The sequence below is a fragment of the Cetorhinus maximus genome, chromosome 5 (assembly GCF_964194155.1).
Source record: "Cetorhinus maximus chromosome 5, sCetMax3.hap1.1, whole genome shotgun sequence".
Classification (NCBI taxonomy): Eukaryota; Metazoa; Chordata; class Chondrichthyes; order Lamniformes; family Cetorhinidae; genus Cetorhinus; species Cetorhinus maximus.
In genome coordinates, this window is record NC_135883.1 from 163,654,500 (window position 1) to 163,670,900 (window position 16,401).

General features: G+C 45.4%; 1 protein-coding gene across 6 annotated transcripts in view; it reads right to left on the reverse strand.

Moving 5' to 3' along the window:
* LOC144681055 (serine/threonine-protein kinase MRCK alpha-like) overlaps window positions 1-16,401 on the reverse strand; it is a 607,421-nt gene that overhangs the window by 125,182 nt on the left and 465,838 nt on the right. For all 6 annotated transcript variants that reach the window (XM_078542748.1, XM_078542747.1, XM_078542746.1 and 3 more), the window contains one exon: window positions 10,345-10,592. In XM_078542748.1, coding sequence (XP_078398874.1) covers window positions 10,345-10,592 — 248 coding nt within the window. The remainder of the gene's footprint in view (window positions 1-10,344; window positions 10,593-16,401) is intronic.

Consider the following 16,401-nt stretch of genomic DNA (forward strand, 5'->3'; position numbering starts at 1 on the left):
AGACCTTCTGAGAGGATGTTGGTCCCGTTCCTGTTCAGATGTAACCCGTCCAACTTGTACAGATCCCACCTCCCCCAGAAATGGCCTCAATGCCCCAGGAACCTAAAGTCCTACCTCCTGCACCATCTCTCCAGTCACGCTTTCATCTGCTCTATCCTTCTGTTCCAATGCTCACTACTGTGTGGTACCGGGAATAATCCGGAGATTACTACCTTTGAAGTCCTGCTTTTCAATTTCCTACCTAACTCCCTGAAGTCTGCTTGCAGGGCCTCATTTCTCTTTCTTCCTATGTCATTGGTCCCAACATGGACCACGGCCTCTGGCTGTTCACCCTCCCCCTTCAGAATGCCCTGCAGCCGTTGTGACATCCTTGACCCTGGAGTCACATCTATGGTCGCAGGGCGCCTGTCTACTCCCCTTCCACGCTTCTTCCTCCCTCCCTGAGCAGCTGGACCACCCACAGTGCCATGGCCTTGGTTCTGGTTGGCCTCCACAGAGGAACCATCGCTCTCACCGTTTTCCAAGGCTGAAAAATGGTTTGCGAGCAAGATGCACTCGGGGGATTCCCTCACTACCTGCCTGGTCCCCTTCTGCTGTCTGGCGGTCACCCATTCCCTCTCTGCTTGCACTTCCTGCAGGGTGGCCAAGTCCTGAAAGGTGCTCTCCACAAACAGCCCAGCCTCATGAATGTACCGTGGTGCCTCCAGCTGCCACTCAAGTTCCAAAACCCAGAGCTCGAGTTGCTCCAGTCGGATTCACCTCCTGCACACATGGTCATCCAGACTGCCAGGAGCGTCTAGGGCTTCCCACATAGCGCAACATGTGCAAATCACAGGACACTATTTTTTACTGATACATAAATTTAGTTCCAAGCTTGTTCTCTGAACAGAACACTGCTTAATGCTAACCATTACTTCAAATAGCTGAGCAGGGGCTGAGGGAAGAGGATGAACAGCTGATTTATCTGCTGTTTAAAATGTCTGTCATCGTTGAGCAGCTCCCTGGGCATCATAGAAATTCAGGACAAACTAATCAGATTTTATCCCTCAACAATTATCATTAAAACAGATTATCTTGTCATTAGCTCATTTCTGTTTGTGGATCCTTGCTGTGCACAAATTGGCTGTTGTATTTCCCACATCACAATAGTGAAAACATTTCAAAAGTACTTCATTGGCAATGAAACCCTTTGTGATGCCATGGGGCACTGAAAGGCGTTATATAAATGCTAGTCTGTCTTCCTTTAAAATCAGTGCAAAATCTGCTTGCTTTATAAAAACTGGTTTGTGGGTTGGGTTTGAGGGTTACAAGTGCAGGATAACTACAAGCTGATTCTAGTGCATCTTCCGTTTTGATAAAAAAGACCAATGTTTTCCAGGTGCTTCAGTGGACTGGAGCACAGAGTGCTGGGAAATGAGTCCACTGTTTCCATTTCCAAAACAGAGACTTCTTAATCTCAAACTACTTGGTAAAGGTGTAGAGTGGAAGTGGTGTTTTTCTCCCAGATGGAATGAGTGTCAACCCACTGCACGTGCCCAAACCTCGGTGACCTGCTTAAAAATGTCTGTGCTCCTAGCCAGAGAATGGTATCATTGCTACATTGCAACAGTGACGACATTTCAAAAGTGCTTATTTGGCTGTACAACTCTGAGATCTTGTACACCTCCAATTCTGGCCTCTTGACCATCCCTGATTTTAATCATTCCATCCTTGGTAGCTGTGCCTTCAGCTGCCAAGGCCCTTCCCTCCCTAAACAACTCCAACTCTTTACTTCTGTCTCTTCTTTTATAATTTCCCTTAAAATCCAGCTCTTTGACTAAGTTTTTGGCCATCTCTCTGAATTTCCTTATGTGGTTCGTGTTGAATTTTCTTTGATAATGCTCCTTATGAAGTGCCAATGCTAAAAGTGCAACATAAATGTATGTTGTTGTTTATATGGATAGTGTATGTTTAATATAAAATACACTTTGAACCAAGGACGCTCCCCAGGAGTTGCGTGTCACTACTCCATGACTTACAAATCACAAAGAGCAAGAGTTTCCAGCAGTATTGCCACCCTATCTTGAATATCAGCACACCACCCACGGTGCATTTTACAAACATAGATCAAGTGATTCATGAAGTCACAGTTAACTTATAACTTTGAAGTTTCACACCGAGAAGTTCTGCTTCACAGAAGCAGAATGTAATTCATAAATCACAGCTGGGCACATCATATTATCGAATGTGTAAACGTATCCCGCTACAAGAGGCAGTGTAGCCACTTGGACTTTTGACTAAGAATGAACAGCATCATTGAAACATTATTCATTACTGTGTAAAGCCTTATATTAACACCTAATCACCAAAAGGAATGATAAATCATTCTGACTGGTGCACAGATAACAAGTCCAATCAAAACCAGAAGAAACATTTAAAACCTCAAAACTGAAAATTAACCAAGAATAAAATTACATAAGTTTAATAGATTTTGCACTTAATTGAATGAAAAGATGCAACATGAGGGATGATTCAGCGAGCACTGGGAGTACAGCCCGAGGCCCAATTGTGTGCCAGGTGAGTAATGAGCTATATTCAATGGGCACTCATGAGGCCAACTCAAATTCAATTGAAATCAGCTCTTGCAGGGAAAGTGACCAATGAGAGATTTGCAAAATATCACGAAACTTGAATGGGTTACAGCTCAAACCTCCAGGGCAAGTGGCCATATAGAGAGAGGCAAAAAGCACTGGAGCCTTCATGAAGCCTCAAGAATTACTGCAAAATCTTTTCACCTTGAGGGGAAGGGAAGGTAAAAAAATGATAGAAGAAATAGAAATCCCAACATGGAAGCACAGGAGGAAATCTGTAGGCAAGTGACCCCATTTCTAAATTGAACTCATCTTTACTCTTAACTTAGGCTACACTCAGCTCTGGCCCTTTATTAAGTTTCTCCACTAAACTCCTCACCCACATAGGATGAAGTATTACTATTACTAGACTGCCACTGCTGGTGGTAGTAGTGGAAGCAATGTAAAGAAATGGATTAAATCTTAGAATAGCTTAACACAGGGGGAGGCCATTTGACCCATCATGCCTGTGCTAGCTCTTTGTAAGAGATATCCAATTATTCCTGATCTCCAGTTCCTTCCTCATAGACCTATAAATCACTTCTGTTCAAATATACATCCACATATTGCACAAAGTTAAAGTGCATTCAACTATGATTCTTCCTACAGGATATTGGCATAATAAGTTCTAAAGCACCTAGTGACAACATTGCTTGAAAATGTTTCCTGGTTCAAATTTTTAGTGTCTCTCTGTCCCAGTACAATTTCAATCAACCCAGGCTAACTGGCAACTTCAAATGAGCCCCCATGAAGGAATGGGGGTGGGAGGGAAACAGAGAACAATAAAGGTTTTCTAAATCCATCAATTGAGTCAAAAAGACATAGTGGACAATTCCTTTGCAGTGATAACTCAGTGACCAAAGTTAATGGGTGAAAAGCTGAATATTGCAAACAAATTCATCATGTCCATTAAGTGGTTCATGATACCCAAATGTGCACCCAACTGAAAGCTCTCACTCCATCTGTCGATATCAACATATCTCGACCATTTCAAATAAACTGTACAGTTAAATTAAAATGTCAAACTGCATTTGCTGGTATTACAAAATTACCTGATGGGTCTCTATCCTTGGAGAGAAACAATATCTAACATCAAATTTAGAGGACAAAAATACATAACACAGCAGGTCCCCTGGGTGCATGAATGGAAATGCCAAACAGGATGGACTTTGATGGTTTAAAAGATTGGGCGTTTGAGTGAAGCTGCACGAGTTTACAGCAGACACATTTCTAAGGAACAGAGGCCGTTACAGATTCCTGTGAGGATAACTCAGTCTTTGTGACTGCAGACCTCAATTTAGATTTCTGCTCCACATTGAGAGATTCCATCTGCAAGGAGAGACGAAACACTCTGTGACCTGCTAGTCCTCCAGCATTCACTCAACATGTGATTCCAATATTACAAATTCTACTTTACAGCAGCATTAACCTGCAGGTTGCAACAAAACTGCTCCAGGACAACCAGGTATTATTAGCACAGTCACGGTTCTTTTCATACAGGTCAGTCCCAGGAATTAAGTGTACCAATGTGCCTCCATCTGAAGTGTGGAAATTTGAGGTTAATTGGTTTTTGGGGGAGGTGTTGCAGGCTGCAAGGCATGGTGGCTTCTTCATATAGTGAAAGAAGTCTTTGCTCACAATGCGATGCATGACTGGGCAGTGGATCAGTGCTTGGGTGTCTGCCTACATACAGTCTACATAAGTGACTTAGATGGGAACAAGTGTAATGCATCCAAGTTTCTGACGATACAAAGCTAGATAAGAAAGTAAGCTGTGAGAAGGATTTAAAGAGGTTACAAAGGATTAACAACAAGTTAAATGAGTGGGCAAGAACATGGCAGATGGAATATAATGTAAAGGTGTGAAATTAACCACTTTAGTAGGAAGAATAGAAAGGCAGAATTTATTTCAATGGTGAGACTGGGAAATGAGTTTCAAAGGTATTTGGGTGTCCTTCTTCACGAATCACAGTAAGTTAAGATGCACATACAGCAAGCAATTTGGAAAGCAAATGTTTTTCTTTATTATAGCAATGTTTTAAGATAGTGGCGGTTTGAAATAAGGCTCTGGTTGGACAGGGAGATGAAGCCTCCGAACAGTGGTTAACCGTGTGGGAGTGGCCTGCTTTAGCTTGGCTATATCAACCTGGTGGTATCCAGCACATCAGTCATCTTCCTTAACTCCCCACCTTCTATGGATTAGTTCCTCAGCCTGCGACCACGTGGCCTGGAAGGTGAAGGTTGCTGAGTTTGTGTCGCTCGACAGGGGTATTCAATTTGAATACAAGGGCGGGCTGAGGCAGAAAAGTGGCGGTCTCCTCAGCCCGGAGCTTTCTGGAGCAGAGGAATTGCAGGATTTCGAGGATGGCCAACAGACTGTGCCTATCCTGGACTGGAGAGCTTCCCAAAACTTCACATTTTGCCTCATCTAATTCCCTTCAATACACCAACAGCACCTAGTACAATAGATGTTTTGGAGGACATATTCACGTTATGTATCCATTGGTGTATCTATGCTGGGGAAGGAGCATGAAGACCTAGGACTCTTTCTCTATTTTCCGTCTCTATTCTATTTTTTGGCTGTGATGTTGGCACTGCATTGTAGTGGCAAGGGTTGTAGTATTGCTGATGTAATTCTCTCTTTCTTTTGATTATGCATAGGGAATTGCACCCGCAGTGAATTTCCTCAAGGACAATAAAAGTGTATTGAGTCTGTCAGCAGCTATTACTAAGGAATTGGAGCATATAGAGTAAAGATGTCTTACTACAATTGTCATATAGCCTTGGAGGGCCTACATCTGGAATGCTGTGTACACATTTGGTCTCCTTACTTAAGGAAGAATATGCTATCCTCGAAGGGAGTGCAACGAAGGTTCACCAGACTGATTCCTGGGGAGAAGGGATTGTCCTAAGAGGATATATTGAACAGACTATGTGTATATTCCCTCTTCCTCTTTCTTAGGTAGCTCCTCGGGGTCGAGGATGGCTTGCCACTCTGGTTTGATAGGTTCTGAAATGGCTGATCTGCAGGCTTTGCCACATGGGGAGAAGGTGGTGTTTGAAGGATTGAGTAGAAGGGTTGTTTGGAGGTTTGTCCACTCCCTCTGACCCTTGACTTTTCCTCTGCACATTTCTGACAAAGTCTCTCGATCTGTTTGGTGCCTTCCCGAATGAGCTTATCCATTTTGGTCAGTCAACAGCCAGGGACTCCTGTGAGTCAGCAGCGGTTTGACCTTTCCAGGGATGTTTTAGTGCATCCCTCAAGTGTTTTCATTGTCCTCCTGGGAGTCTCCAGCCTTGACTGACTTCCAAATGGAGCAGTTGGTTCGGGAGTGTGGTGTCAACCTCGTGTCCCACCAAGCAAAGCTGGTTTTGAGTGATTATGGCCTTTATGCTGGGTAAGTTGGCTTGAGAGTGGATGCTACTATTGGACTGCCTTTCTTGCCACCGGATTTAGAGGATCTTGCGAAGGTACTTCTCCAGTGCTTTGAGATGCCTGCAGTTGGTTGCCCAAGTCTTTGAAGCATATAAGAGCATGGGGATCACTGTTGCCCCAGTAAACCATGGCCATAGTCTCGAATTTGTGACTCTGGTCCTCAGTCAGCTGAAGGCTGAGCTGCCATATTCATTGTCTACGTCCGCCTTCATTGAGAGGAGGCTCCAAAGATCCAGAAAATGGTTCACATTTTCCAGGATCTCGTTGATGATCTTAATTGACAGGGGGTGGAGAGGGGGTGGGGTGGGGGGGGAGGGGGTGGGGTGGGGGGGGGAGGGGGTGGGGGTGAGATGTTTTGCTGTGGGAGCTGGTTGGAAGAGGACCTTAGTTTTCTGGGTGTTTAGTGAAACGCAAATTTTCTCATATGCTTCAGAGAGAGAATTGACAATGGCCTGGAGCTCAGTTTCCGCGTCAGCGCACACACAAGTACCATCTGCATAGTGAAGCTCTAGGAAACATTGTGATTGTTTTGACAAAAACAATCAAGAGAAAAAGGACCTAATCGAGCATAAGTGTAAAGCTTTCATTGACTGGAAATATCACATGGCTCAAGAGAAAAGCAGCAGTCCTACAGGTGGCTAAAGGCAGCTGTACAGCATAAAACCCATCTCATAAAGAACAAATGGTGCATAGAAAGAGCACAGGAGATCTAACAACTTGTGGACACCAACGACATGTACTGTTTTCTTCAGTGCTGTCAAGACGATCTATGGCCCAGTCAGCTGCTGAGAGCCAAGCATGGAGGGGTGCTGATCAAGCTTAGGAGGCAGTCAGTGCCTGCTGCAGAGAAAATCTTGAAGAACTCCTCAACTGACACTCTGTCTTTGCCTCGAATGTCCTGAACTTTATTCCTCAATAGCCTGTTCAGCTTGGTCTTGGCACTACCCCAGTCCGGAGCAAAGTTAAAAAAGCCATTCAAAAAACGAGGCCTTTGGAACAGATGGAATCCCTGCTGAAATTCTGAAACACGGTGGAGATACACTCCTGGCATGGCTGCACAACCTCATATCCCTCATCTGGGTAGAGAAGTGCATGCCGGGGTGGGGGGGTCTCAGGAATGCTGTGGTCATGACTATACTCATGACTATACTCAAGAAAGGCGACGTCCAATTGCAATAACTAGAGAAGTGTCTCCCTGCTGTCTGTCACAGTGGCTGAGAAACTCCTTCCAGAGTCACAGTGTGGTTTTCGCTCATCAAGAGATATCATAGACATGATCTTCACTGCACAGCAAATTCAAGAAAAGTATAAGGAGCAGCACTGACTGTTGCTCATGGCCTTTTTCAACCTCATGAAAACCTTTGACTCTGTTAACTGCAAAGGCTTATGGGGTATCCTCCTCAAATTTGGCTGCCCTCAGAAATTTGCCACCACCCTCTGCCTATTCCATGGTGACATGCAAGCTGTGAGGATTCTCACCAGTGGGGCCACTACAAATCCTATCTCACTGAAGCCTGGGGTTAAATCATTAGATCAACTCTCTTCTCCATTTTCCTCACTGCAATACTGCACCTCACCTACAGCAAATTACCCACAGGCGTGGAAAAAATCTATACAAACAGATAGGAAACCGTTCAACCTACGCAGCCTTCAATCCACAAACGAAATCACTTCAGTATACATTCTCAAGAGTTTAGAAGAATGTAAAGTGACCTCATAGAAGCATTTTCTTAAGGGGTTTGACAAGGTAGATGCTGGGAGTATGTTTCCCCTGCCTGGGGTCCAGAACTGGGGGTTAGAGTCTCAGAATAAGGGGTTGGCCATTTAGGATTGAGATGATTTGAAATTTCTTCACTCTTAAGGGTTGTGAAGCATTGCAATTGTCTGTTCCAGAGAGCTGTGAATGCTCAGTTGTTGAATATATTCAAGTGAGAGATTGACAGATTTTTGGATATTAAGTGAATCAATAGATTTTGGGATAGTTCAGGAACGTGCAGCTGAGGTAGAAAATCAGCCATTATCTTACTGAATGGTGGAGCGGGTTCAAGGGGTCAAATGGCCCACTCATGCTTATAGTTCTTATGTTCTTAGCAGACAATGGATATCATCAATAGCGAGTCCATGCAAGTTTGTGGTAAAATTCTCCTAACCGATTAGAGATGCAAGATGGATACAGACATTGTCAGATGTCCAAACTGATGCATCTTTCAAAATCCCTCCCCATAGCTTTAAAGCAGCATTAAAGAAAAAAAAAGTGAAATTTACATAGTACTGTATCACATTCTCAAGATAGTTCAAAATTTCTTTATATCAACTTAATATAGCCACTGTTACGATGTGGACAACACAGCAGTCTATTTATGAACAGCAAGATCTCACAAACAGTAGGTGTATTAAATAACTAGTGAATTTGTTCTTTTTGGTGTTATTCATTGAGGAAGGAGTACTGGTCAGGACACCAGGGAAACTCCCTGCTCATCTTCCAACTGGAACGATTCAATTAGGAAGAATCTCTCTCTTCCCTCCCACTCTCCCCATGCTCTTAAAATAATGGCTTTCACATAACAACTGATTATCTAATAACTGATAACTACTTCAAAAGAAAAGGTCGATGAGGGTAATTTGTTGATGTGGTGTACATGGACTTTCAAAACGCATTTGGCACAGTGCCACACAACAGACTTGTGAGAAAAGTTATTGCTTATGGAATAAAAGGGACAGTAGCAATGTGGATACAAAACTGGCTGAAAAATAGGAAGCAGAGAGTAATGGTCAATGGATATTTTTCAGGCTGGAGGAAGGTTTGTGGAGTTCACCAGGGGTCAGTATTGGGACCCTTGCTTTTCCTGATATATATTAATGATCTAGATCTTGGTATGCAGGGGACAATTTCAAAGTTTGCGGATGATATGAAGCTTGGGATGTGTTGTGAGCTGCGAGAAAGATGGTGTGGAACAAGAGGACATAGACAAGTTGGTGGAGGGGGCAGATAGGTGGCAGATGAAGTTCAATGTGGAGAAGTGTGAGGTGATGCATTTTGGTAGGAAGAACCTGAACAGACAATATAAAATAAAGGGTGAAATTCTGAAGGGGGTGCAAGGGCAGAAAGGGTTGGGTGTATATGTGCGTAGATCATTGAAGGTGGCAGGATAGGTGGAGAGAGCAGTTAATAAAGCATTTAGTGTCGTGGGCTTTATTAATAGGGGCATAGAGTACAACAACAGGGAGGCAGTGGTGTAGTGGTATTGTCACTGGATTAGTACTCCAGAGACCCAGGGTAATTCTCTAGGGACCTGGATTCGAATCCCACCAAGGCAGATGGTGACATTTGAATCCAATGAAACCGTTGTTGATTGTCATAAAAACCCATCTGGTTCACCAACATCCTGTAGGGAAGGAAATCTGTTCTTACCTGGTCTGGCCTATATGTGTCTTCAGAATGCCCTAACAAGCCACTCAGTTCTCAAGGGCACAGTGACACCATGAACGAATAAAACAAAAGGTTATGCTGAAATTATATAAGACACTCGTAGACCTCAGCTGGAGTATTGGCTACAGTTCTGGGTGCCACACTATAGGAAGGATGTGAACACATTGGAGAGAGTGCAGATGAGGTTTACAAGAATGGTTCCAAGGATGAGAAACTTCAGCTATGAGGATAGATTGGAGAGGTTGGGACTGTTCTCCTTGGAGAGAAAAAGGCTAAGAGGAGATTTGATAGCGATGTTCAAAATCATGAGGGGGCTGGACAGGGTAGATAGGGAGAAGCTGTTCCCGCTTGTAATAGGATCAAGAACGAGAGGGCACAGATTTAAATTGATTTGCAAAAGAGGCAAACGTGACGTGAGAAACAAAATTTTTCACACGAGTGGTTTGAGTCTGGAATACACTGCCTCGAAATGTGGTGGAGGCAGTTTCAATCGAGGCATTCAAGGGGACATTAAATGATTATTTGAATAGAAACAATGTGCAAGGGTACGGGAAAAAGGCAGGGCAATGGCACTAGGTCATAATGCTCGTTTGGAGAGCCGGTGCAGACACGAAGGGCTGAATGGCCTCCTTCTGTGCCATTAAAATTCTGATTGTGAAGAAAGGTAATTGATTGGCTGTGAATCACTCTGAGACGATCTGAGGATGTAAAAGGCACTACATAACTAAACATTCTTTCTTTCTTCCTGCATTCATTCTCAAGCCCATGGACATTTCAGCAGGAATCGAATAAATATCCTCAGCTGGTTCAGAAGCCAGGCCCTTCTGTAGGTTTTCAATGGGAGCAAGTGGAGTAAACCTGCATCCTTACCTTTCTCTTCTGGTTTTTTCCAGCTTGTCTTTAAGGATCATTATTTCTTTCTTCAGGGCGAGATGCTGTCCCTCTGCATCTCGTAGTTCCTTCTTCAAGTTCTTGATCTCAGTCATATGCAGGGCTTCCCGTTTGGCCAGCTCCTCCTCGTAGAACACGCTCTTTTTCTCCAGATCAGCTTTGAGCTTTGTCACTTCCTGCTGATGCTCCGTACTGCTCACACCAGGGGAACGTCCAATCTGCTTTTTCTGTTAACAAAATATATTCAGAGATATAAAAGTACAGTTGGTTACTTTTTTATACTGCCTAATGTTAAAAAAAAACTAAAATTGTCTATTTTATTCCTGACTATCCTTGGGTTCACCACTTCAATTTGAGTTTTATTACTTATAGGCAACAGAGAGGCCAAAATCAACCATAGCCAATTCAGACATAAAGACGTCAAGTTTATTCTTTATATGGTATAACTTACATCTGAAGCCCAACTTGTCCAATCTTGCTACCAAGAGCTGGCAGTAGTTAAGCTCATTAAAATTATACTTAATTGCTCATTAACAATCCCAGTGCAGTACTTCTAGCAAGCACCCTACTGATCTCTGCTGGGATAATGCTGAACTGTCTGTACTTGAACCCTATTTTTTCTGCTTCTACCAAATGAGAATAAGGCCTGGGAACTGAAGAAAAGCAAAAACACTTCAAACTTTTAAATGCTCTGACCAGAGGGCTACTTTTCAAATGAGGATCCCCAAACACTCGTGGGTCATGCAAATAAACCTTGGATCTGGCTTTCAAAATGATCAGGTTTGCTTATTTTTCTGCATTTGTAAACTATAATAGTGTATTTATTACTTGTAATGTATTAATTAAAAAAAAGTTTCTCACAAATGATAGCACCTTGTGGGATAACAATATTTTCAGGGGGGTCCCATGAGTATTAATATTTACAGGAGGCCTATACAACTACATTTGAAAGCTGCTGGATTATGAGTTCGAAAAGTGTCAGTTTCTAAAGTAGGTTATACTTCAGCTAATTTATTATCTATTCTTTGTGCACTGATTCCTTTTTCTTCTTCGGCTGTCCCTCGGGGTTGAGGATGACTTGATTCCACACTAAAAATGCGTTAAAAACAAAAAGCTAAAAGCTACTGCGGATGCTGGAAATCCAAAACAAAAACAGAACTACCTGGAAAAACTCAGCAGGTCTGGCAGCATCGGCGGAGAAGAAACCAGTTAACGTTTCGAGTCCTCATGGCCCTTCGGCAGAACTGAAGCATAGTTAGGAGAGAGGTGAAATATAAACTGGTTTAAGGTGGGGGGGGTGGCGGGGGGGGGGGGCGGGAAGAGAGAAGTTGAGGGTGTGGTGATTGTGGAGATAAGCAGTGATAGGAGCAGATAATCAAAAGATGTCACAGACAAAAGGATCAAAGAGGTGTTGAAGGTGGTGATATTTGTCTAAGAAAAGTGCTAATTAAGAATGGAAGACAGGATACTCAAAGTACAGCTCTAGTGGGGGTGGGGTGGACAGACTAACAAGGTTTTAGTTTTAGATTTAAAAATAATGGAAATAGGTGGGCAAAGAAGAATCTATATAAATTATTGAAAAAAAAAGGTGGGGGGGGGGGAGAAACGGGGTGGGGATGGGGGGAGGGGGAGTTTAAGATCTAAAGTTGTTGAATTCAATATTCAGCCCGGAAGGCTGTAAAGTGCCTAGTCGGAAGATGAGGTGCTGTTCCTCCAGTTTGCGTTGGGCTTCACTGGAACAATGCAGCAAGCCAAGGACAGACATGTGGGCAAGAGAACAGGGTGGAGTGTTAAAATGGCAAGCGACAGGGAGGTTTGAGTCTTTCTTGCGGACAGACCGCAGGTGTTCTGCAAAGCGGTCGCCCAGTTTGCGTTTGGTCTCTCCAATGTAGAGGAGACTGCATTGGGAGCAACGAATGCAGTAGACTAAGTTAGGGGAAATGCAAGTGAAATGCTGCTTCACTTGAAAGGAGTGTTTGGGCCCTTGGACGGTGAGGAGAGAGGAAGTGAAGGGGCAGGTGTTGCATCTTCTGCGTGGGCATGGGGAGGTGCCATAAGTGGGGGTTGAGGAGTAGGGGGTGATGAAGGAGTGGACCAGGGTGTCCCGGAGGGAACGATCCCTACGGAATGCCGTCAGGGGGGGTGAAGGGAAGATGTGTTTGGTGGTGGCATCATGCTGGAGTTGGCGGAAATGGCGGAGGATGATCCTTTGAATGCGGAGGCTGGTGGGGTGATAAGTGAGGACAAGGGGGACCCTATCATGTTTCTGGGAAGGAGGAGAAGGCGTGAGGGAGGATGCGCGGGATATGGGCCGGACACGGTTGAGGGCCCTGTCAACGACCGTGGATGGAAAACCTCGGTTAAGGAAGAAGGAGGACATGTCAGAGGAGCTGTTTTTGAAGGTAGCGTCATCAGAACAGATGCGACGGAGGTGAAGGAACTGAGAGAATGGGATGGAGTCTTTACAGGAAGCGGGGTGTGAGGAGCTGTAGTCGAGGTAGCTGTGGGAGTCGGTAGGCTTGTAATGGATATTGGTGGACAGTCTATCATCAGAAATTGAGACAGAGAGGTCAAGGAAGGGAAGAGAAGTGTCAGAGATGGACCAAAAATGCGTTGTCAGGTGACTGAAGAGTCCAATGCGTGACCTACAGTCTCTGTCACAGCAGATTTAAGGTGATTCAATAAAAAACTGGAATTAAAAGACTAATGATGACAATGAAACCATTGTTGATTGTTGTAAAAACCCACCTGGTTCATTAATGTTCTTTTGGGAAGGAAATATGTTGTCCTTAGAAAAACAGAGTTAACGTTTCGAGTAAGTATGACTCTTCTTCAGAGTCATACGAGCTCGAAACGTTAACTGTGTTTCTCTCTCCACAGATGCTGTTAGACCTGCTGAGTTTTTCCAGCATGTTTCAGATTTCCAGCATCCGCAGTATTTTGCTTTTAATCTGCTGTCCTTACCTGGACTGGCCTACATGTGACTCCAGGCCCACAGCAATGTGGCTGACACTTAACTGCCCTTTGAAATGGCCGAGCAAGCCACTCAGTTGTATCAACCCGCTACAAAGTGGGTGTACCTTCACCACATGGACTGCAGCGGTTCAAGAAGGCAGCTTACCACCACCTTCTCAAAGGCAACCAGAGATGGGAAGTAAATGTTGGCCCAGCCAACGGAGCCCACATCCTATGAATGAATTTTTAAAAAACGTCACAGGTGGGGCAGACAGTGGTAGGAGGAACGGGTGGGTGGTGTGCCAGGGCTGCCACGTGCTCCTTTCACTGGCTTCAAGGCTGAGATAGACAGATTTTTAATCAGTAAGGGAATCAAGGGTTATGGGGAAAAGCAGGAAAGTGGAGCTGAGGATTATCAGATCAACCATGATCTCATTGAATAGCGGAGCAGACTCAATGGGCTGAATAGCCTACTTCTGCTCCTACGTTTTGTCTTATTCAGCTAGCCCTTGGCAATGAGACTCAAGGTGTTGAAAGGATGCTTTCCCTCCACTTAGGGCGGTCCTGGGACCAGTGATTCCCAGATGTCGGTGGGGACGTTGCACCTTTTCAAGGAGGCTTTGAGGGTGTCCTTGAAGTGTTTCCTCTGCCCTCCTGGGGCTCACTTGTCATGTCGAAGCTCCAAATAGAGCGCTTGTTTTGGGTGTCAGGTATCTGGACGATGCGGCCCGCCCAGTGGAGCTGATCGAGCGTGGTCAATGCTTCGATGCTGGGGATATTGGCCTGAGTGAGAACACTGACGTTGATGCGCCCATCCTGCCAATGGATTTGTAGGATCTTGCGGAGACAGCGCTGGTGGTACCTCCAGAGTTTTGAGGTGCCTGCTGTACATAGTCCAAGTCTCTGAGCCATATAGGATGGTGGGTATCATTACTGCTCTGTGGACAATGAGCTTGGTGCTGGGTTTGAGGTTCAGGTCTTCAAACACTCTCTTCCTCAAGCGGCCGAAGGCTGCGCTGGCACACCGAAGGCTGTGTTGAACCTCATCGTCGATGTCTGCCCTTGTTGACAGTAGGCTTCCAAGGTATAGAAAGTGGCTCACATTGTCCAAGGCCTCGTCGTGGATTTTGATAACCGGGGGGAGTGCGGTGTGGAGGGGGCAGGTTGGTAGAGGGCTTACTGATGTTTAAAGTAAGGCCCATGCCCTCGTACGTCTCGGTGAAGATGATGACAATGGCTTGGAGCTCGGCCTCTGAGCGTGCGCAGACACAAGCATCGTCTGCATACTGTAGTTCAATGACAGAGAATGGGACGACCTTGGATCTGGCCTGTGGGCAGCGAAGGTTGAACAGGTTCCTGCTTGTTCTGTAGTTTAGCTCCACTCCAGCGGGGAGCTTGCTGAGGGTGAGATGGCACATTGCAGCAAAAGGAAGATCGAGAAGAGCATTGGTGTGATGACACAGCCTTGTTTGACCCTTGTCCAAATGTGGATTGAGTCTGTGGTGGATCAATTGGTCAGGATCATGGTTTGCATGTCATCGCAGAGCAGACAGAAGGTGGTGACAAGCTTTTGGGGACAGCCGAAACAGAGGAGGATGCTCCATAATCCTTTGCAGTTGAGAATGTCGAAGGCTTGTGTGAGGTCAAAGAAGGCCATGTACAAGGGTTGGTCTTGTTCCCTGCATTTCTCTTGCAGTTGCCGCATGGTGAACATCATGTCTGTTGTCTCTTAGTGGGCAGAATCCACATTGCGGCTCCGGGAGGAGCTCTTCAGCCACAGGGAGAAGGCGATTGAGGAGAATTCTTGCGATGACCTTCCCTATGGCCGACAACAGGGAGATTCTTCTATAGTTACCGCAGTCGGACTTGTCACCTTTCTTGAAGATGGTCACGAATACACCATCTCTGGGATCTGCTGGCACGCTCTCCTCCTTCCAGATAAGAGAGATGAGGCTATGTATTCACACCGATAGTACTTCTCCGCCATTCTTTAGTGCATTGGCGAAGATTCCATCTACTCCTGATGCCTCTAGCTGTCGAATGACCTTTTCTACCTCATGCCAGGTTGAGGTTGTGCTGAGATGGTGGTGGGTAGCTTGCTGCGGGATGGAGTTGAGGACACTTGCGTTGAAGACAGCGTGTCTGTTAAGATCATCCTCGAAGTGCTCCTTCCAGCAGGTGCTGACTGCCTCTCTATGCTTGATGAGCACCTCTCTGTTCTTGGCCAGCAATGGTGTGGGGCCTTGGGTGCTTGGGCTGTAGGTGATCTTGCCTGCGCTAAAGAAACCTTGCACACCATGGTAGTTGGCTAACTGTTGGAACTCCTGCGCTTTCTCCACCCACCATCTGTTCGAGTTGCAGGTTTTTTGCTGGACCTCAGCCTTCAGCCGTCCGTAGAGCTGCTTTCTTGCTCTCGAGTTGGGTTGCTGTTTCAGGTTCAGAAATGCCTTGCGCTTGCGGTTTATCATCTCCTGGACCTCTTGGTCGCTCTCATCGAACCAGTTTTGGTGTTTCCTGGTCGAGTGACCAAGCGTCTCTTCACAGGTGCTGATGATGGACGCCTTGAGGGCAGACCAGGCGCTGTGGACACTGCGTCTCTCGGTCACCAGGAGTTGCCAGGTTGGCAGTGAGGCGCTGGCTGAATAGGGCTCTCTCATCAGGGCCCTTGAGCTGATTTTCCTGCAGCATTGTTTCTGTTGCCATTGCTGCTTTGGGGCTACATTGATGTTGATGACAGAGCAAATTAGGCGGTGGCCCATCCATCAGTCGTCAGCTCCTTCATGGCGTGGGTCATACGCATGTCCTTGCAGTCCCTCAGCCAGACAATGATGTAGTCGAGCAGGTGCCAGTGCTTGGAGCAAGGGTGTTGCCATGAGGCCTTATACTTGTCTCTCTGACAGAGGATCAGCTTATCGCCCGCTGGGACTCGGGCCAGGGATTGTTCGAGGCTGGAGTAAAATTCCTCTTTGGACTTACCTTTCCAGATGAAGGTGTAACCGCCACCTTGTTCCTTGAGCTGGATTTCCCCTACTGCCTGGTCTCACTTAGGGCGGCAATGTCAATGTCGAAACATCTGAGCTC